At 38.0% G+C, this 20875-nt stretch overlaps 4 protein-coding genes across 5 annotated transcripts; 1 reads left to right on the forward strand and 3 right to left on the reverse strand.

Moving 5' to 3' along the window:
* The first annotated feature begins 1861 nt into the window (after nucleotides 1-1861).
* On the forward strand, nucleotides 1862-8849 carry LOC112176437 (respiratory burst oxidase homolog protein C). Its single transcript, XM_024314356.2, has 11 exons — nucleotides 1862-2814; nucleotides 2910-2958; nucleotides 3073-3186; nucleotides 3254-3682; nucleotides 3808-4194; nucleotides 4340-4435; nucleotides 4575-4690; nucleotides 4841-4943; nucleotides 5442-5512; nucleotides 7238-7767; nucleotides 8396-8849. Exons 1-11 carry the CDS (start codon nucleotides 2042-2044, stop codon nucleotides 8503-8505), a joined length of 2778 nt encoding a protein of 925 aa, XP_024170124.1. The 5' UTR covers nucleotides 1862-2041; the 3' UTR covers nucleotides 8506-8849.
* A 162-nt stretch (nucleotides 8850-9011) lies between these two features.
* Nucleotides 9012-14185, reverse strand: LOC112176438. Of its 2 annotated transcripts, XM_024314357.2 has the most exons (12): nucleotides 13991-14185; nucleotides 13732-13857; nucleotides 13546-13657; nucleotides 13322-13455; nucleotides 13074-13218; nucleotides 12687-12865; nucleotides 11951-12191; nucleotides 11563-11661; nucleotides 11183-11328; nucleotides 10861-10968; nucleotides 10401-10489; nucleotides 9012-9789 (listed from the first exon to the last, which is right to left on the reverse strand). In XM_024314357.2, the coding sequence occupies exons 1-12, from the start codon at nucleotides 14057-14059 to the stop codon at nucleotides 9294-9296; spliced, it is 1944 nt and encodes a 647-aa protein (XP_024170125.1). In that variant the 5' UTR covers nucleotides 14060-14185; the 3' UTR covers nucleotides 9012-9293. The 2 variants fall into 2 exon arrangements, with proteins under 2 accessions (XP_024170125.1, XP_040366939.1); XM_040511005.1 differs by lacking the exon at nucleotides 11563-11661.
* A 1764-nt stretch (nucleotides 14186-15949) lies between these two features.
* LOC112178714 (germin-like protein subfamily 3 member 4) lies at nucleotides 15950-16994 on the reverse strand. The gene has a single exon (XM_024316906.2). The coding sequence runs from the start codon at nucleotides 16892-16894 to the stop codon at nucleotides 16229-16231; it is 666 nt and encodes a 221-aa protein (XP_024172674.1). The 5' UTR covers nucleotides 16895-16994; the 3' UTR covers nucleotides 15950-16228.
* Nucleotides 16995-17401: 407 nt separating this feature from the next.
* On the reverse strand, nucleotides 17402-19825 carry LOC112178712 (inositol polyphosphate multikinase beta). Its single transcript, XM_024316905.2, has 2 exons — nucleotides 19638-19825; nucleotides 17402-18619 (listed from the first exon to the last, which is right to left on the reverse strand). Exon 2 carries the CDS (start codon nucleotides 18614-18616, stop codon nucleotides 17768-17770), a length of 849 nt encoding a protein of 282 aa, XP_024172673.1. The 5' UTR covers nucleotides 18617-18619; nucleotides 19638-19825; the 3' UTR covers nucleotides 17402-17767.
* Nucleotides 19826-20875: the final 1050 nt, after the last annotated feature.

Consider the following 20875-nt stretch of genomic DNA (forward strand, 5'->3'; position numbering starts at 1 on the left):
CCTTTTTCCGGTTAGTCCAAAAACAAGCTGGGCCGGCCTCCTATACGATGTGCCCTCCACTGCTTCGTCTCGATTCCAGCGATGCAATGGACGCCGTTGACAAAGACTACTATATATATATCCATACGTGTATATACCAGGTTGCAAAAGTCTACGCCTATTTGTCGAAGTTAATAATCTGAAGATTAGACATCGGAGAGATTATTCAGAGCACCGCCGTGCACTTGCACCAACATAAATAAATGGTTAGATTGCATTAAATATACTTTTTGTTTATTAAAAATAAAGTTGATAATAAATATCAAGGGTTGAGATTATTTTATAAAGATTAGGTCACTTACACCGTCGGTGCATATGCTAAATAATCTGCCATTTCTTACGTCAATTTCGCTCAACCTGTGTGTTCTAGAATTGCAGCAATCCCCGACATATCAAAAGTTCAAAACTACTAGCACTGAATTTTGAGATGAATTGTACCCCACACCCTAGTTAATCCATTTGCATATTATATTGTTTCAAAGACTCACTTTTAGCAACTCCATAGATGGTTAAAATTGAAAATAATATCTCTGTTGGTTCAAAATTAGTAGTCGCCGGTTGCTAAACAATAGAAACGTTCTTCCAGTCATCCAAGTTAACTAGTTTTTAAATCTTGTGCTAACTTCTGAATTAGTATAGGTAGGTATGATCTTACAATGTGTCGAGGTTAGAACAGGTGAAAAGATCACCAAATATCCCCATGATCACGCACACAAACTATATATACGTTAGAAAACCATGTGGCTTTGAATATATATTGTCACATATACTTGTTCTTATTTTATGCACCTACTATATATTAATGTTTACTCTGTACAAAAATGAGTAGTATATATAATACTAATCTTTGGTATAATTTTCTCTGCCATGTTCTGCACAAGATGACTCCATTTGTTTTATATGGGCAGCAGCCAGTTGATCATGGGGAAGAGTAATGGCTATACCTTGCATCCTACACAATTGACATTATCGAATATCAATCATTCATTTATGATAGAAACAACCTCTTCCAAATACCAAAGTATAACCCAGAACCAACTCCCCCTAGTTGTGTTTTTCTAATTCCAGGACTCGATCTGCAACTTTATTTTTCCTTTGATTTTTGTTGAAATTTGTTTTCTTGTATAACAAGAAGAAGAAAAAAATTTGGGACAGCATATGTCATAAAAATTTGGGATAGCATGTGTCATTTGCTGTATAGAGGAGTGGTTTCCATGATTGCATATATCATATATGTACTGGTTAAATTAAATTATCTGTTTAATTAGAAACTACTACACGTGAAAGTGGTAAAACAAGTAGTTGAAAGTTTCCTCTATGATAAGGGAAAAGTAAAAAGTATAAACAAATGAAAACGGAAAGGAGATGGAAAAAGTAACTTGACCAATACAATTGTGATTAACGTTTGTAACTTTTGCATCTTCCAACAGAATTGTATTGGCAATTCTGGATTGTTTTGGTTATTTTTCTAATCAGAGCCTTTGTTATAGATTGATCACCGCTTTAATTTGAATCATTCATTATCTAAAAGACTAAAACATATTTTAAGATGCTTGAATTATTCAATATTGAATCATCCAATTCAACGTGTATCACATGAGTAAGTTCGATTATAAATAAAATTCACAAATTTTTTTTCCTTATATGTGCTTAAATTATTTAGTGTGAAAAAATGTCAAAAAAGACTAGTGAAAATATTAATTTGATGCGTGACCAAAAAAAAAAAAAAAAAAAGAATAGTTTGATGAGTAGGAACCTGCCTTTTGGGTTTACCAAGATGATCTTACACCTATAAATAATTAAGTTGATAATGCAAGAGACCTTAGACTCTTACACTCCGACCACTAAGACTCATAGGGGGTCTGGAAATGAAAGATATTTAGAACATTAAACACCAGCACAATTCTAGGTCAGATCGGCTTTCCATCGTTAACTTCTCTGTCGGCCGGAGAATTCTATATATATATATATATATATATATATATATCTATATATTACTGCCATGAAGGAAACTGCCCCAGACGATCATATCGGAGCTGCTTCCGCCGGAGTAGCACCACCTCAGTATCACTCTGACACCGAGCTCGCCGGAACGGAGGAAATGTCCGGCGCAGGCTACAGCAGTCCGCTCAGTCTCAGCGGAACTCTGAACAAAAGAACAGGCAGCAAGAGGAGCAACAATGACGAACAAGAGCCTAACGTGGAGGTCACCCTCGACCTCCTCGACGACGACTCCGTCGCAGTCCGCAGCGTCAAGCCCCTGCCACGTGGCGGCGATGAGGACGAGCACCACCACAACACAGTCGACGACTCGCTCACTCTGCTAGGCGACAGTAAGGCGGCCGAGAAGAGCAACGACCAGTCGTTCGTCCGTACGGCCTCCATACGGATCAAGAAGGAGCTGAAGAAGCTGGCGTCATTCTCGAAGCAGCCGCAGCAACGGCGCCGTTTCGACAGGATGCAGTCGGCGGCTGCTCCGGCCTTGAAGGGGCTAAAGTTCATAAGCAAGACGGACGGGAATGCGGAGTGGCCGGCGGTCGAGAAAAGGTTCGACAAGCTCACCGGCTCGACCAACGGGATGCTGACACGTGCGGCGTTCGGAGAGTGCATAGGGATGAACAAAGACTGCAAGGAGTTCGCCGGAAAACTGTTCGATGCTTTGGCCAGGAAGCATGGTATCAAAGGCGACTCGATCAACAAGGAGGAGTTGAAGGAGATGTGGGGACAAGTTTCTGAGCAGGGCTTCAATTCCAGGCTTCAGATTTTCTTTGACATGTAAGTATTAAGCTAATTTCTTCTTAATGAACTCCGATAAGCTCGGTGTCCGGGGTAAATTAATCATGTGCAATTTGGTTTTGTTTGTAATTCAGGGTTGACAAGGATGGAGATGGAAGAATCACTGTAGAAGAGGTTAAGGAGGTATAGGTCTAATTAAAATATGGCATATATCTTAGCTAGCTAATTAGCTATACCATGTGATTTTTGTCAAAATTATTATTTTCTAAATAATGGGTTGTTTGACTAATAATGCAGATTATTAGCTTCAGTGCTTCTGCCAACAAACTATCAAACATCCAGAAACAAGCAGATGAATATGCAGCATTGATCATGGAAGAGTTGGATCCGGACAATCTTGGATACATCATGGTAATAAAATTGTATTAATTTCTCGGTCTTTTCAAATAGAAGTCTAAAACGACATAGTTTTGAGCAGATAGAAAGTTTGGAGATGCTCCTACTATATGGACCGCAGGAGACGGTGGTGCGAGGAAAAGAAAGCCGGAACCTGAGCAAAATGATGAGCCAGAAGCTCAAGCCGGTAAGGGAGGACAACCCTCTGAGGAGGTGGTATAGGAGCACCAACTACTTTCTTGAAGACAATTGGCAGAGAGTTTGGGTAATGGCACTGTGGATTGGGATCATGGCTGGTCTATTTGCCTATAAGTATGTGCAGTATAAAAACAGGGCTGCATATCAAGTAATGGGTCATTGTGTATCCATGGCCAAAGGTGCAGCTGAGACACTCAAGTTCAACATGGCTCTTATTCTACTTCCAGTGTGCAGAAACACTATCACTCTTCTGAGGAACAAGACCAAATTGGGTGTTGCTATTCCTTTTGATGACAACCTCAATTTCCATAAGGTAAGCAATTCGTCACTGACATTCAACGACGATAACATTATGTGACAACTGATGTGTCAAAATAACATTGCTTATTATTATTCTTTACGTATGTGATCTTATTCAACTCCTTATGGTGAAATTAGGTGATAGCTATTGGAATTTCAGTAGGAGTTGGCATACACTCAATTTACCATTTGGCCTGTGATTTCCCTCGTCTTATTAAAGCTGACGGTGACAAGTACGCCCCGATGAAGCAATTTTTTGGGGAACAACCTTCAAACTATTCGTTTTTTCTGAAATCAGTGGAAGGAGTAACTGGCATTATAATGGTAGTGTTGATGACAATAGCCTTCACACTAGCAGCACCATGTTTTAGAAGAGGTAGGCTCAAGAACCTTCCCCAACCTCTCAAGAGGCTCACAGGCTTCAATGCCTTTTGGTACTCCCATCACCTTTTCGTCATTGTCTATACTTTGCTCATTGTCCATGGAGAGTACCTGTACCTCACCAAGGAATGGTACAAGAAAACGGTTAGAATGTCCTTCATCACCTTCTAATAGATCTTATGTTTTACTATTTTCAAACATCGGGTGTAGAATGACTTTGTGGAAATGCAAATAGTATTGCCATTTTTATTTGTATGCACTTTTCTCTAACATCTTTAGTGATTGACAGACTTGGATGTACTTGGCTGTTCCGCTTCTCCTTTACGGAGGTGAAAGATTGGTTCGGGCGTTTCGATCTAGCATCAAGCCTGTTAAGATAGTTAAGGTAAACAAAACAACACTACCCTATTTGCGGAAATCCATTGATAGTTCTTGATTGTACTACATTATTTTTGTATCAACATATAAAAACCAAATGATCGAAATGGATCTAATTACAATTCGTTTGTTTAATAATGTTGAAGGTGGCTCTATATCCTGGAAATGTGTTGGCACTTCATATGTCAAAGCCTCAAGGCTTCAGATACCATAGTGGGCAATACATGTTTATTAATTGTGCTGCTGTCTCCCCATTTGAATGGTAAGCACGTCTATGAAACACATATAACATGTTAAGCAACCATCTTCTAATGTATCATATCTTAAAACAAGGTCGAGCATCCCAGTTTTCAGTTTTGGTGCTTAAAAAGTTTTTATGTTGCTAATTATGTATTTGGTTAATATCCATTAGGCACCCATTTTCCATCACCTCGGCCCCAGGAGACGACCACCTCAGTGTTCATATCCGGACTCTTGGCGACTGGACGCAACAACTTAAAACAGTATTTTCACAAGTACGTCTCAGAGTCACTAAGTTATGAGTTATTTTAGTTCAATTTAATCATTAGCTCTTTGGCCTAACAGAAACAAAATTTATAATATAGTTTAGTTATGCAAGATTTTGCTTGCACTATAAAATATTTTTGGGTATGAACCTCCAACCACTCCTCTGAAATCACTGTCTTAAAAGCATAATCTAGCATTATCAATACTAGCCAAGTTATGTGGCGCCAATTTGTTGGAACAGACCGATAGAACGACACAGTTTGGTACAGAAAGCTAGGAGAGAAAGCTTAACCATCACAAAAGAACAAATGTCGTTTATATGGATACTTATTGATTAATCAATTAATCAATAAGTATGATTTTGGAACAGCATAATCTATATAAAAACCCATAAATACCCACTATGGTATTACTTGACTAATTGATTGTCTTAATTAAAACCCACATGGGTACTTATTTCTCAGAGCTAGCTAATCTTCTATTAATTCTTCTTCTTCCTTTTTTAGGTTTGCCAACCACCTCCTTCTGGGAAGAGTGGACTCCTCAGAGCCGACTGTGTGCAGGGCAACGACTTAAAGTAAGTTTTAACCAAGTAAAAGAACTCTACCGTTTACTTTTCATCCCAGACCTAAAAACTTTATTTTATTTTATATTAGTTTTATGCAAACCTATGGAGTATAGAAAAGGGAAATGCCCACTTATGAATGATCAGACTGGCGACATAATATGAGCGTGTAGATTAAAAGCATTGGATAAAAATCTAACAAAGTGATCTTTCAAATTATTGTTAAGTGGTGCAATAATGAGACGTATATGTGTTTCGTCAGAAATTCATCATCTTATAGTTCCTTTTTTTAATAGGTGAAATAGTTCTTGTAACCAAAAGAAGCTAAAGTATATGCAATTGTTTGTTGAGTAAAACTCAAATTTTTCTCTACCGGACAAAATGATACTAAACTTTCAAAAGTGATCAAAATGATACCTAAATTTTTTAAAGTGATCAAAATGATACCTAAAGTTTTAAAAACAAATCAATTTGATATCTCAGTTTATTTTTTTAGGGCTAAATACTGGTTACTACTCTGTGATTTAGGTCCAAAATCAATTCAGTCCCTGGATTTCTAATTTCATCAAAAACACCTATGTACTTTCAATTTTGATCTAATAAGTATAATTCATTAATATTCTGTTATGGGTTCAAGTTATAGTCGGATTATTTGTTGAAAAACTATTTATTTGATAGATTTCTAATAGTGGAACTCACTCCAAAATTGACTATGCAGGCCACCTCAACACCACATCATAAAACATAGGCCATATATGAATTACGTCAACAAGTTAAATGACTTAATTGTCAAAAGACTAACAAATTGAACCTATTAGATCAAAATTGAAAATACAAGGGTGTTCTTGATGAAATTAGAAATTTAGGGACTGAATTGATTTTGGACCCAAATTACGTAGTAGTCAGTATTTAGCCCTTTTTTTTAACTTCTTTGTTAAATCAAATGCAAAATCAAGCACAAAAATTGAAGTGATTTGTGGTCAGAGGCCATCAATCATCTATAACCCAATCTTCTTCTTCTATATAATAAAAAAAAAAAATCTTCCATTCAATTTCAATTCTACCATTGATCGTAGAAACAAATAAAGTTTGGATGTTTCCCAACTTCTAAAGAAACAAAGAAAAGTGGGAAGAGGGAGAGAGAGGCAGAGATAGAAGAAGAAGAAGAGAATTAAGAAAGTAAAATAAAAAATAATTGAAAAATAGTTTTTTGTGTAAAATATTATTATAACCCCATAAAATATTGCACCACACGTGATCAATTTTAACAAAAAGTTACAAAAAATTAAACTGAGGTATCAAATTGATTTGTTTTTAAAACTTTAGGTATCATTTTGATCATTTTTGAAAGTTAGGTATCAAGTTGATTTGTTTTTAAAATTTAGGTATCATTTTGATCACTTTTAAAAATTTAGGTATTATTTTGATCATTTTTGAAAGTTGAGCATCATTTTGTCCCGTAGAGAAAAGTTGACCCTAGTGGTGGATTTTGTTGATTGTAAATTGTACTTTGTAGTAGACAGGGACTTCTAAACAGACTTCCAAAGGGAATTTAGACGGGCAACAGAGAAATGATTGTCATTTTTCTCCAAAGTAGAAGATGATTTTAGACTTATTTCTTTCTTTATTTTTGAGAAAGTTGCTTTGTGTCTATAATGGGGTTTCTTTTTCTCCAATGTTGATGGGGAAACCAATAATTGATTTGATGACTAATAATCGATTTATCATGGTAAGCAGCTTTCCAAGAGTGCTAATAGATGGACCCTATGGAGCACCAGCTCAAGACTACAAGAAATACGAAGTGGTGTTACTTGTAGGGTTGGGAATAGGAGCAACCCCAATGATAAGCATCCTCAAGGACATAGTAAACAACATCAAAGCCATAGAGGAGGAATCAGAGAACGCCCTAGAAAGCGGCACGGCCGGTTCCGGAGCCCCAGTGAGCCTCCACGGCAACTTCAAGACCAAGAGGGCCTACTTCTATTGGGTGACTCGAGAGCAAGGTTCGTTCGACTGGTTCAAAGGGGCCATGAACGAGGTGGCGGAGCTGGACCATAACAGAGTGATAGAGTTCCACAACTATTGCACTAGTGTTTATGAGGAAGGTGATGCACGTTCTGCTCTCATTGCTATGCTTCAGTCACTCAATCATGCCAAGAATGGGGTCGATATTGTGTCGGGTACTAGGGTGAAGTCACATTTTGCTAAGCCTAACTGGCGTGAGGTCTACAAGCGCATTGCGCTGGATCACACCAATGCCAAAGTTGGTGAGTCCCCTCCCTTTACCACATAAACCTTTCCTACTCTTTCCACTACTCTACATAATAGTGATCATCAAAACTGTTCATTTTCTATATGAAAAGTCTGTCACAAAAATCAATCAACCGAAATATTACTGTTCATTTTATCAACCCATATAGAATGTGCATCACATGAATGTCTCGTAGAAGCAGAATATTTGTTACAGGTTAATTTCTATTTCTGTGAGATACATCACCGATAAAAATTAGTATATATGATGCAAATAGTTTTGTTCAATCATTGATGATGAATTATCCAAGTGGGATTTTCTTTTCTAATATTGGCTATATATATACAACTATATGTCTATCTCTCAATCAAAGCATGTACTTTAGGTTGTAACCACTAATATGAAGTAGATACTTTGGTTCAATTATTAGTCAATAGTATATTCCTAATTCTCTTGCATTTTTATGCTTAAAAAGACTGAAAGTCACTGCTTGGATATAATTACAAGTGGTTGCATGGTGGTCCTTTGGCTCCAGCTGCTCAAGATAGATGATTAACAATTTAAACAAATATATGTTCCGTGTCTAATCATTCTTTTAGAGGTAGAGATTATCTAATGGTGTGTGGGTACGTTGTGTCGTGCAGGGGTGTTCTACTGCGGGCCACCTGCTCTTACTGAAGAACTACGACAGCTAGCTCTGGATTTCAACCACAAAACCTCCACCAGATTTGAATTCCATAAAGAAAATTTTTGATATGAACACAAAGGCCAGGACCAGAATTAAAGAAAACCACGGCAAAGTCTTCGAGAGTCCCACCTTCGCTTTCTCATGTCATATATTCCACACAGAAAGAGAGTTTCTTGCTGCTGCTTTATGTAAATTATATTAGTATGTATGGGTCGATCTTTTTATCTTATCTATCCCCGCTTTACTGTTATGAATAGAAGATTAACACGTATGCAAAGCTGGCAAAAGGAATTGCTGAAATGGTGGTTATGACAGTAACTAAAGCCTCGTGGTCCTCATGTATTATGAACTATTCTGATGTAGCCTATATTACAGAGTTTGTTATAGAAGAAGTTACAATCTGAGAGAAACATGCAAGAGTTGTGAACAGCATGTTGAAGAATGAGTGAATATCTAGATAGAAGATGTGCATGTAGTTCAGTTTATGTAATATTGACATACAGAATTCTGTATGGTAACATATAAACGATGATATATATATATATATATATATATATATATAAAGAACCTAATAAAACTGCTGATATGTATTATCTCTGGAAATGATCATAACATCAGGAAGCAATGATCGAACAACTCATTACTTTCAGAAAGTAAGAAACCATTCTTATATCTCCTATAGCTAAACATTTGACATTATATACTCTCACATGGAGTTGGTGTTTTTGAGTCCCTGAAGTTAATCCTATTGAGAAATAAGAAGAAACTAGGTTTCCATCTCCAGACCAGGTACCATTGAGAAACTATGTCTACTTGAGGTTTACTAGATTGCCATACACTGGGAAGCATTCCTTTTATTTGAATTTCCTTTTTAGCCTTTGGAAGTTCGGTTTTATTAGTTGGCTATTAGTCACAGTAGGCTTGGAAGGGAGTAAAGGCTTCTTTACCTGAACATTTGAATTCGTCACACCTTTGCTTCTTAGATTTGGTGAAAGTGGTTCTCTTCGGAACTGTCTTGGCACCTCAAGTCTCTCTAAAATCCTTGAGGTCTTTGCATCAAGTTGGCGGGTACCATCTGGTGGTGATTGAACTGACTGATCTGGCTTAGGTTTGGAAGTGCAAACTGGAGAATGTAACTTGGAGACATCATTCACAACCAGCTGCTCCCACTCTTCTGTAATGCAAGCCGATGTTTTATCTTCTTCGGCTGTCAGATCCACCAACTTTGAGGTTTCCTCTCGGATGGCTTCAATATCTATTGTTGGATCTGACTGCCCTACCACTTCAGAAAATTTCGGTTGGGTTGCATTTGATTCATAGATATCCTCTTCCACATTAGGGGATAGTGACCTGGAATATTCACATTAACAAAGCAAACATTAGATGAAATTTTTACCATGAGCTCAAATACAGGTATGTAGACGCACGGCTTCCACTCTTCTGTAATGAATCTAAAAACTCCGCTCTAGAGATGTGCAAAAGCCCAGGGGCTCATCTCAAGTTTTCAGTTCTGAAGTTCAAAATATACAAGACTCTCTGACCAATTAGGCAGTACAGAAATGTTTTAATTGACAACAAAGAAAAATGAGACATGGAATTATTATTATCCTCATCGCAATGGAACGCTTTCAAATTGAATGCTACAATAGACAAACTAAATCATAGCAGATTAAAAGAAATAGAGAACAAAATGAGCAAAATCTCTTTCAGCCAAATTTGTAGTTCTGGAAGCTCTTCTCTAAATAAATTAATCAGGTATTAAAGCCCAAGTGAACATTCTTTTTCTCCTTTTTAAAAAGAAAAGAAATAAAGGAAGACTTTTAGGGCTGAAAGCATGAAACATAAATAACTTATTGGTTTTCAGTGAAGTTCCCACTATCTTTAGTATCTTTTAGTTTTGCTTCTATGTTTCTGTTCCTTTTCACTCTGCCTTCCTTTATCTGGATTAAGAGAATAATTACCCCAGCAGTAAGCTCTCCTTTACAAGCAAGTTTAATTTCTGATGGAAGCCCCTCTCATGCAGCATTGGGTTATAGTCTCTTTTGTCGATCTGCAAGAAAGCAAGAGAAGGAAAGGCCCAGTCACCCCATCATTAAACAAGCTCAAGGTCTCAACTAATTACTTAAAAGGCACTTTACAACAAAAACTTAGTTTGTAGATGCTTTCTGATAGAAAAGTAACAAATGTAACTCTTTTAAGAATCTGGAACAGTATATTATTGACAATCTAACTATGTACGGAGAAATTTAAGATATTAAGCAACGAAGAACTAAATACAAGCAATTTTCACTACTGTAAATCACACTTTATAGCATGCTGCTCTATCTGTTCCAGATCCAATGAGGAAAACTGGACAAGCTTGTCAAATAGCTATCAAAAGATATATTATTCACATCATACACAAATAGAAGATGTGCATACCTTTGACAAACAGTCTTTAACGGAATCCTCAAATTCCTTCCTCACTGATGAAACAGTTAACTGATTGAGATCAGGAATGTGCAAAAGTTCCTCTGATCCAGCAATGCGCTGCAAATATTATAATAATGATCAACAAAGATACAGCATACAACACAGTTGAGAAACAAATGCAAAAAAACAAAAAAAGGCCAAGATATACCATGCATGCTCTTGCACAAGCATGTGGAATTAAATGAGACCAAGATTGAAGAAAAGGAATGAGCATCACAAACTCAAAAGTGAAATAGCAATTAAGCCTCTATATGAAAAGTTTAATGTTCACCCTGAGAAGCATTGGCCCGTTGTCTGACGGTTGGAGAATATAATAGCAGAGCAAAGTGGTCTCCCTCATAGTTTCTATATTACAATTTGAAGAACACACCAAACCCTGGTCCATTGAATGTAGAGCACTGCTAATCCCTCGGAAAACTGCAATACGTAGAGCCGGATTAGGAAAATGAAAAAACAGGAAAATCATAAAAAGTAGCTGAAATATTAATTCAGTTCAGCCGTTCAGCACTAAACAAAGCCCAGAGACTTCATGTAAGGCCTCTAATTAGATATACACAACTCTCTAAATTTGATTGTCTTTGATTAATGTGTCGATAACTCTTAGTCCTATGCACCCCAAACCAGAAAACAAGAGGAAGGCCTCCGACATACGCTCATTATTCACATCTGACTGATCGATCTCATCTGAAGCAGTTTCCATTTCCTGGAAAGTTGATGGAATGACAACATATGAAGCTCCCATTACAACACCTGTGGGAAAATGCCATAAAAAGGGGTAGGTAACTGTCAATGTTGACATCAAACATAAAAGTACTGTGTTGTCAATAATTTTGAATAGGAAAGAGCTATAATTCCATGTGCATCCTCTAATGCATATTCATCTTATTGATCCGTATTGTCCAACAAATGAATGTACTGCTGGATCATGTGATAGTTATCAAGATTAGCTGTGCAGCTCAATAAGCATCAAAACCCTTACGGTATGTATCACAACTCCCAATGGAACTAATAAATTTCAGCTTGAAAGTTTATCATATACCTTCACTTAGGGACCCCAAGTTAGTCCTCTCAATGACACTGAAGTCAATTGGTGAAGAAGCACGGTTGAGCTTAACAGGGATCTGGAATGAGGGTAGCAACAGGATTGTTTTTTCTCCAACTTTCACAGAATTTCCTATGACATCAGATCTTCTGATATTACGCCCTGTGACTGGACAATAAGATTCCTCTGTTTTAACTAAAACAGCGTCTTCCAGAGAAATGCCATGACATCTGCATGTCTATAACCAGTAAGCCTACAATCAAAATCTTCCTCATAGACTTGAGGTGTGAAAGTGAAATACAGCGTAGCTGCACCAAGATTATGGTTCAATATTGACACATAATGTTCTTGAAGCAACGATGGTCCAAACATTATCAACCAAATATTAATATTGGAAGTAAGTTCCTCTGAATCAATCACATTGGCTATGTCAGTTAGGTTTTCAGTCTGGTCACATCAAACTGGGATATTACAGTGCTTGTGAAAAGATATTGGAGCCTTGAGTTAAAGGGTGATGTTGTAATATCTCTAAGACATTTACAATATTATACCAAATACCACACCCTAAGATTTAATAAAGTGATACTTAGTTCACAAATCATAACCAGAAGTATCACCATAAGAATCCATGATCCACAGTACAAAGTGACTGTGGTATGTATAGATTAGGCAACATGAATGATTCATACGTAGAACGCTATGAAGTTGAGAAACATCATTACATGCAATTTACCTGACAGGGATAGAAACCATCAACCATCTGGTTGACAGATATGTACAAGTTGCATGATAAGTGGTTCACAGATCCCACAAGATTCTGCTTGAAGTTGAAACGAGCTTGCATCGGTTCCTCAATGTCATCCTTTAAATCCTGTAACCATCGATTTACCAGGCCATGCAATACTCTGGGATCTGCAAATTTCCTGACTCAAATTTAGTGAGCAGCTCAATTTGGCATTGGAGTACCAAGCTTTAACCATTGAAACCATAAATCAGCCCAAGTACTAGTGAAATGAGTTGAGCAACTGATGTTATCTGTTTAAGCTAACAAACTACACAAAATATTTTGATGTGTCATACTTTCCTACTGTCCTACATAGAGAGGAAGGGAGTGGTTAACCTGGGAGACATGTTTGAAATGAGCAATTATCAAGCTCGGAGATGCAAGTTACGAAACTCTTGATATTCTCTTTTACATTGCTGAGATGGGCTGATTTTTGCTCAAATAATAGAAACTCAACAGAAACACACTTATCCGCCGCAGCCTGCATAAAAGAGAAGCCAACATAACTCCCTGACTACTAGGCAGCATAAGAAAACACGGCAGGTGACACACGAAAGATCGAAAACGAGTAACAAAAGGCTGACCGTGAGAGTCTTTTGCATGATAAAGTCCACATCTCGAGGCAAGCAGGAGGTGATCACGATCACTTTCCTCATTATATCTCTACCTCCCCAGTGGTACAATACTTCATCATTGATAACACTGGAAAGCTTCACATCTGCAATGAATTATGAAAATCAACAAACAAAATGATTATGTGTGTATATATCGGAGAAAAAGCTAGACGCCAGGGACAAGGAGAGAGTACCGGAATCGTCCATCTGAGGCTGGAATGAACTTTCCGGCAAGCCGTTCACGGCGTGGTGGAAGTCTCGCAGACTGAAGTTGCCGCTTGGACTAGGCGTGTACACGATCTTCAGCTGCAAAAACGACATGTCAGTTTCAGACTCCCAGAGACAATAAATCAAACAGGTTCTGTGCATTATATGCTTACCTGATCGGAAGAGTTGATCGGATTTTTGAAGACGAAGCAAAGGCCTATCCGATCTCGGAGCGGCTCCGACTTGCGCCAAGCCGGCGACGGCGAAATCGCGTAGAGATTAGCGAGCTGTAACAGCGACTGTGACGAAAAATTGAGCAGCCAAACGCGCACGGATCGTGATTTTGTTTCGATTTAGTCAGAAATTGAAGGACGAATTGTATGATTGATTTGAAAGAAAGAGTTGTGGAGTTGGATTGAAGCGCTTGTTTACCTGCTTTAAGTCTCTGAGAAATGAAGGCGGTAAGCTCCGGAGATCGAGTACAAAGCAAAGCTCTACCATTTCTGTTCTTCTTCTTCTTCTTAGTAATCGCTCTCGAAAAAGCTAACACTGGCGAAAAGTTCTTCGTCTTCCTCTGAAGAGTATCAAGGAGGCTGGTTTGGCGCTAAATGAGAAATATATAAGTTCAGAATTAAAAAAAATGGGGATTTGCCCCCAAAAGGAGAGTTGTGGTCCTGTGGACTGACTTAAACGCATGTCGTGCATTACGAAAGGTGCTCATCAAATTTTAAAAATTTTTAGGGAAAAAAACAAAAACAAAAAAATTGCATTTTGAAAAAAAAAAAAAAATTAATAATCACAAAGCTATTTTCATTGTTGTTAAAGCATATTATTTGCGAAGCTAATTTTGTTGCACTTGCTTTTATAGTTGTTTGAATCAAAATCTTGTTGCTCCTATTAATCTCCATCTTTATTATTATTTTACTATTTCGTGACGTTTCACTATCTTAAATACAAGGGTTCTTGACCCAAAGCACCAGAATGAGCAAAAATTATCTCACTTATCCCAACAACAGATTTTTGTTCCCACCTACACAATTTAACAACAAATAACCATTTTACCCCCAACCCAATTAAAGAATTACAGCCATTGCCACACTCTCTATCTCATCCCTTCGGCTCTCTCTCTCTCTCTCTCTCTCTCGCCCACCGTGTGCTCTTCAAGAACGTCTGCTTCATCTACTTCATCACCGATCTCCATGTGTTCGGCAAGATCTATCTCCACTGATCTACGGCCGGAGCTTAAATTTCATATCGTAACATGGATGGTTCCGAAGTCCTGAAGCTCTGGCGATGTCGCAGCTCCTTGGAGACCGGAGTTCCGATCCGGCGAGGACAACGAGCTACAGTGGAAGCAAGTCCGACGAACCATCAGGAAAAGAAGGCATAGCCTGCAAAATGAATTTGCAGCCACTTCTCAAGCCTTTAGGAGGCCTTGACAGCAATTTCTCAGCTTTGGATTGTGGAGGTGACACTTTTCTGGTTTGGTGAATCGTTGGCAGCTTTAGAAGGTTCCTTCAATAACTCAGGGATATCATCCTCCATTCGTTTGACCCTTGATGATGATAAATTATTGGCAGTCAAAGTCCAATTGTTTATGTGGGCAATGGTGGATCGCATTTCATGCTTTACAACCAGACCAAACAACTTCAAGAAAATAGCAGAAGTATAGAAGGCATATTAGGATACTAAATGTAAGGCTGAGCATTAATTCTAGTTTGGTGGACCTTTGGGGGATAAAAAGTTCCTTACAGTAACTCATATATATCATCATCGATTCTTCCATAATTGGCACCATTCTTTCATATATATTAGTTCTCCTTTTCCAAATCAATTTCTCTTTTTGAGTAAAATTGGGGCGGAAGGCCCAGAAGGAAAGAAAAATGGAAAAAAAAAAAAAAAGTCATATTGGGGCAATAGAGGTCTGTTAAATGTCTATTGGGGGGCAATAAACGTCTATTGAGGGGCAATAGAAGTTTTTAAATTTATATAATCTCTTCGTTTTTTCTTTAATCAAAGTTTTATTTGTCTAATCTTAGAAATATTAGTTCTCATTCCGACTACCAAAAGTTATATTAGGGGGCAATAGAGGTTTTCAGAAAAATCTGGTGTGACCGGAATCCGATGCTCAGTGACGGGCTCCGGCGAAGTCTCCTATGGTTTCTCTCTCTTCCATTCTCTCTCTCTCTCTCTCTCTAAGTAACAAAGGGGTTAGGGGTAAAATGGTATTAAAAAAAAATAAAATAAAAATTAATGAGGTATTAAGGAAGGCTCTTTTAGAGTGTATTAGGTAAGAGGGAATTAAAAAAACTTAATAGGATTAGTGGGAAAAAAAATACAATATAAATTTTATTTGTATAAAAATTATTAATAATTTAACAATTTAACATGTAAAATAGGATAATTATACAATACATTGTATGGGCCTATGACCGTTTGAGGATCAAAAGTACAATTTACAATAATCTGCTATGAAATAAATAGGCCACCAAGTAAAATCATAAATTAAGCCATATATGGGGCTTAATTTATGACCACTTTTGCTCTTAGCCCACAAACTCATCACACTGATCACGCTTCACACTATCGACACAGTATGCAATCATCAACTAGTTATAATACACACACAACTATTTATCTTCAAATATGATAATTCTGAATTACTGCATGTTAAAAACTTGAAATTCCGCTTAAAGTAGCATTTCTAAGGTGACCAGTGACAAACCCTTTTGTAAGCTTCTTTATCACATCTGGCGTAGGCTCAAACATGGCATCAGACATGGTCACCGCCCCTGGATTCTGGCTATTATACACCGATAAACCAGTGGCACTGCCATAGCCAAGATTCAAACAAAAGTGAAGCAGGCCCCTGGGGAACACGAACACGTCTCCTTCCTTAAGAAACGTCCCAAATGGCTGGTTTGATGTGTCGATGAACCCCACTAGCACGAGGCCTTTGCTGACAAAGAACATTTCCGTAGCTCTTGGGTGGGAGTGGAGCCTCACCAGACCATCAACTCTCAAGTCAGTTCTTGCAATTGAGAGGCCAAGAGTGTTTAAGCCTGGAAACTCTGCAGCAGTGACAATGGTTACTGCAGAGCCAGAGAAGTTGTCTGTGTCGCCCGGTTGGGTCAGTTGGGTAGTCTTGAAATCTGGGGCGCTGATGTCGTTTGGATTCTTGCAGGGGAAGCCATTGATGAAGATGGTTTGTTTTGCTAGCGGGGATGTAGGGCATGTGTCCTGGAGATTATCGGAATCCGCTAAGGAGATTTTCGTGCAGAAACAGAAGATCACTGATAGAAAGACAAAGTAGCAAGCAAAAGATGGACTATTCATCTTGGGTGCTCTTGTGTTTGCTTAGTAGTAATCAAGGCAGTATGGTAATTTAGTGTATAAATAGGTAATGTCTTCGAGGTAGGAAGAAATGGAAGTAGTTTCTTAAGCTTGGAGTTCACTACTGGGTGTGAAATGGATTATAGTATAAGAAGTTCATTGCTTAGAAGACATATTAGCTCGATTTGTCTCCATAAGGTTGAAATGCCTGGTGTTTGGATTTTGCTTTTCAGCTCCCAGGTCTCCGTATGGACCCTCGACCACTATTCTTGCCATTACAGGAAAGAAAATAGCTGCGATTATGACTATTGCAGCCAATATCATAACCTAGTCTCTTGCTTTACTCTTTTTACAACCCAGAGAAGCAACATCGCTATCGACACTGATAGAAGTGTTTAGGAAAGGGACATCTGAATTCTAAAATTTATCGAATCAGTTCCTTGATTCGATAAAGTTGATGAAATGAAGATCCTTGTCTACGATCTTAGTAACAGTGCTATACGGAGGCAATTGAAACAAATATTCTCAACTCCACATCTAGCATGTAGTTTTAAGTTTTATAGTTCTCCCAACAGATATGATCAGTACATGTTCAGAAACAAGAGCAAATTGCAACCATCAAGAAGTCTCTTATTTTAGTAATACGGAAATGGATTATAACGGGAAAAGAAATTGAACATCCAGGATGTTAAAATCCAAAATTCCCCTTGAAGCTTTACAGATGAGCCACAGAGAACACTGAGAGAAAGAGAAAAAGAAAAAAGGAGGTGCCTTAACTTTTTAAGGCTATTCCTGGTCCATTCCATTTCAACTTGCCTGCTATTAGTGTGAATTCAGTTCTTTTCCGACAGCTGTAGACGACTTCTGGTTCGGTTATTACTTCTTAGGATTGTTCAAGACATCTTTCAGGAACTTTATCAAGGAACAGAGGCCACCCAGAAAATTATGGTCAATAATACCTTTACCTTCCACGACATGTGCAAAATCAACTAGTTTGATTTGAGGATTTGGATTCTCCCCTTTCAGTATTGACTCCTTATCATACACCATCATAATCGAGCAAGAATAGAAATGATAAATGGTCTGATCCTCAAACCATGACTTCAGTTTCAACAATTGCGACACGATCCCGTCAGGGCCACCATAGACAGTTGATGCATAAGAACAATCTGGTTCGGCATCTGAATCTGAAGGCGAGTTAGAAGAAACAAACTTCCACAGAGCTGAGCGAACGTCATCATGAGTAAAAGCATTAACAGACTTCCTGTCCGGCTTCCAAAATCCAGTTTCTTTGTTTCCATAGAACTGAAGTCCACATAATCTAAATCCCAATGTCAGGCTTGTGCCATCTCTATCTTTCTTAAGGCACTTGGTGATATACTGTTCAGAAGCTTCTGGGTACCATGTGCTCGCACCAATTTTAATGTCTAATATAGATGGATTGGTTCGGCTGGAGACAATATCTTCCAAGACAAGGTGAGGATGCAGACCAGAACCATCAGATGCCTCCAAATCCCGGGTGCCATGAAAGACAGGGAAGAACTTGCGAATTTCGTCTGGAATCCTAGTTTCAGTTGATAATCCTGTATAGAATGCCACTTCTTTGGCTCCGCGTTCATCACTTTGAAGAGGCTTGTAAAAGTTCCCTGCATCATCAACAAGAGGGCCAAGAACTCCATTACCGGCCATGTGGCCACCAACTTGATGATCTGGAACCTTAAACATTGTCTGGAATAAAAAGAGAATTATCAGCATTAGTGAGACAGAATAGAAAGTTCTCCATGTTTTTCCTGCATTACAATTTAAGATCTGAATTTTTTGAAAAGTGCATTGTCAAGAATTGATATAGTTCCCTTAAAAATCCAAGAATTAATGTTTTATTGGGAATGTACAAACAACTAGAGTGAACTCAGCATGAGGCCATCCTGTTTTCAAAAAGTGAGAGACAAAGGTCCTCAAAACCTTTTGCAAACAATAGTCTACACCAGTGGACTCGTCAACACATAGTAGATTAGTAGCTTTAGCTTTTAACCAGTCGAAAAAACCACAACATATTTATTAACTATAGATACCAAGTTTTCCAGATACATTAAAACTCCCCAACCTAGCACATTCAACTCAAAGATAACCAACACTTCCTTGGTTGGTTTATAAAGTATCTTATCAAAAGTTGCCAGCTGTATAAAAGTAGATTCATATACAATGCCAGATGGACGCGGGTAAATCTGAATGCACAAATAAGCAGATACGAACACTAGAGTCAATGTTTTAAGTTTCTTAATATAAAGGCTTGGAAGAATGTAATTAGAAGCTTTCGACTTTTACAGATCAATCATTCTTAGTTTGTTTTTGAAATCTCAAAGGCTGATTCTGCAAATTTCTACCATCTTGAGCCTCAGATGTCATATCAAACAGTAGAACAGAAATCACATCGAATTCCCGAAATTATAATATCCAAAGAGACAGATTCCATATCAAAACCAAAAGCGAGACTGAGATGCATTGGATCTAGTAATGGACAGAGCAAAAAGCAGATTCGAACCACATTACACTACAACCACAAACTCTAATCGCATATTTTGGAAAATCTATCTTATTCTGAACAGAACAATTGCGTATTGATCTCGGATCAATGGCCCCCCAAATGTTATCGGGTCCACTGTTCATTCATGTCATGCAAACCGGAAAGCTGACTTGATCGGAGAAATTGGGACGGAAAAGCGGTGAAAGGACATAGACGACGTACCTGGATATTGCGGAGATGAGTTTCTGAGAGCAAAACCCTATCTTCGCGCGCAGTGAAGCTACGAGTGGTGGAGGAGGATGAGGCTCCTTTATTTTTTTGAATTAAAACTGCGAGTTTGCAATAAATTTCGGATTAGTGGCCACGTGACGTCATTCGCAACAGAAGCTTTTCGGTTCTGAAAAAAAAACATGGCTTTTTTAGTTCTGAGAAAGAAAAAAAAGGGTGTTTCAGGGAGAATATTGTAGAATATTATCCAAAAAGAATTACTTTTTCTCCCAAGGTCGTGACCCGTTTCATCCAATCACATCGTGCCACGTCAACAATCAATGGAGTATTTGAAATGTACTTCTCAAGCTCATCGTCGTAGTTTTGTTACTTAAGGGCATCTCCAACGGATAGAGTCAAATGTCATTTTGGCTTTGGCTTTTTCACCGAGCATCTCTAACCAATAGGGACTCTTTAGTCATTTTGACTTCTGAATCAAAAGTTGAGCTAAAACCCATTGTTACTGTTCTTGTTCTGGTTCTTTGCTTTGGATCTCTAATCCTGTTCAGCCATGGCTTCTTGTTGGTCTTGATGGTGGAGGAAACGATGTTGCTATGAGGGATCTCATCCCTTTGGTTGTTGGTTCTATTTTGATTTGTGTTGTAGGAGTTGAATGGCAACGGTTCCTCATTACAGAATTTCTGGTTGTTCTGCTTATGGCGTTACTTCGACGATGGTTAGTGGTTGGCGGCGCGGGTTGGATGGCAAGGGTTTCAATAGTGGGTTGGGCCTCATATCGGGCCGATGCTTTAGTTTTCATTGTTTTAAGGATTAATTTCTTGATTCTGGCTCTTTTGGAGCTCAGGAGGAAATTAATTTTCCTTTCTAGCTTCTGTCTAATTGGGCATATCCAACAGACTGGTTAAGTGTTTTTATTATCTGCCCATTGGGCTAGCTTTGGGGCAGCTTAATCGATCCCCTTGACAAAAAAAAAAATGACTAAGGAATGAAGAACAAAAGCCATTTTGGCTTCAAATGGAAGAGATGCGGGCCCAGCTGCACATGGGTGGTGAGAGGATAACAAGAGCAACTAGCATGAAATCAATGGTGGAGATTGAAGCTTGATTAATTCTATTTAAAATGAAAGGCTGAGAATAATTGATTCTAAAAATAAAAAAGTAAATATATATTTACTGAATATCTAATCTAATGGTTCAAAAAATTCTATGGATTAAAATCAACAGTTAATAATA

This window comes from Rosa chinensis, chromosome 7, assembly GCF_002994745.2.
Source record: "Rosa chinensis cultivar Old Blush chromosome 7, RchiOBHm-V2, whole genome shotgun sequence".
Classification (NCBI taxonomy): domain Eukaryota; kingdom Viridiplantae; phylum Streptophyta; class Magnoliopsida; order Rosales; family Rosaceae; genus Rosa; species Rosa chinensis.

What these genes read in the sequence shown, in the direction of transcription:
- LOC112178712 (XM_024316905.2), bottom strand. Translation starts at nt 18,616, where the DNA reads ATGTTTAAGGTTCCAGATCATCAAGTTGGTGGCCACATGGCCGGTAAT.
- LOC112176437 (XM_024314356.2), top strand. Translation starts at nt 2,042, where the DNA reads ATGAAGGAAACTGCCCCAGACGATCATATCGGAGCTGCTTCCGCCGGA. An exon ending in ACAATCTTGGATACATCATG is followed by an intron (nt 3,187 to 3,253) that starts GTAATAAAATTG and finishes AGTTTTGAGCAG; the next exon opens with ATAGAAAGTTTGGAGATGCT. An exon ending in TCACACCAATGCCAAAGTTG is followed by an intron (nt 7,768 to 8,395) that starts GTGAGTCCCCTC and finishes TGTGTCGTGCAG; the next exon opens with GGGTGTTCTACTGCGGGCCA.
- LOC112176438 (XM_024314357.2), bottom strand. Translation starts at nt 14,059, where the DNA reads ATGGTAGAGCTTTGCTTTGTACTCGATCTCCGGAGCTTACCGCCTTCA. An exon ending in ATTTCAAACATGTCTCCCAG is followed by an intron (nt 12,866 to 13,073) that starts GTTAACCACTCC and finishes GGAAATTTGCAG; the next exon opens with ATCCCAGAGTATTGCATGGC. An exon ending in ATGGTTTCTATCCCTGTCAG is followed by an intron (nt 12,192 to 12,686) that starts GTAAATTGCATG and finishes TACTGGTTATAG; the next exon opens with ACATGCAGATGTCATGGCAT.
- LOC112178714 (XM_024316906.2), bottom strand. Translation starts at nt 16,894, where the DNA reads ATGAATAGTCCATCTTTTGCTTGCTACTTTGTCTTTCTATCAGTGATC.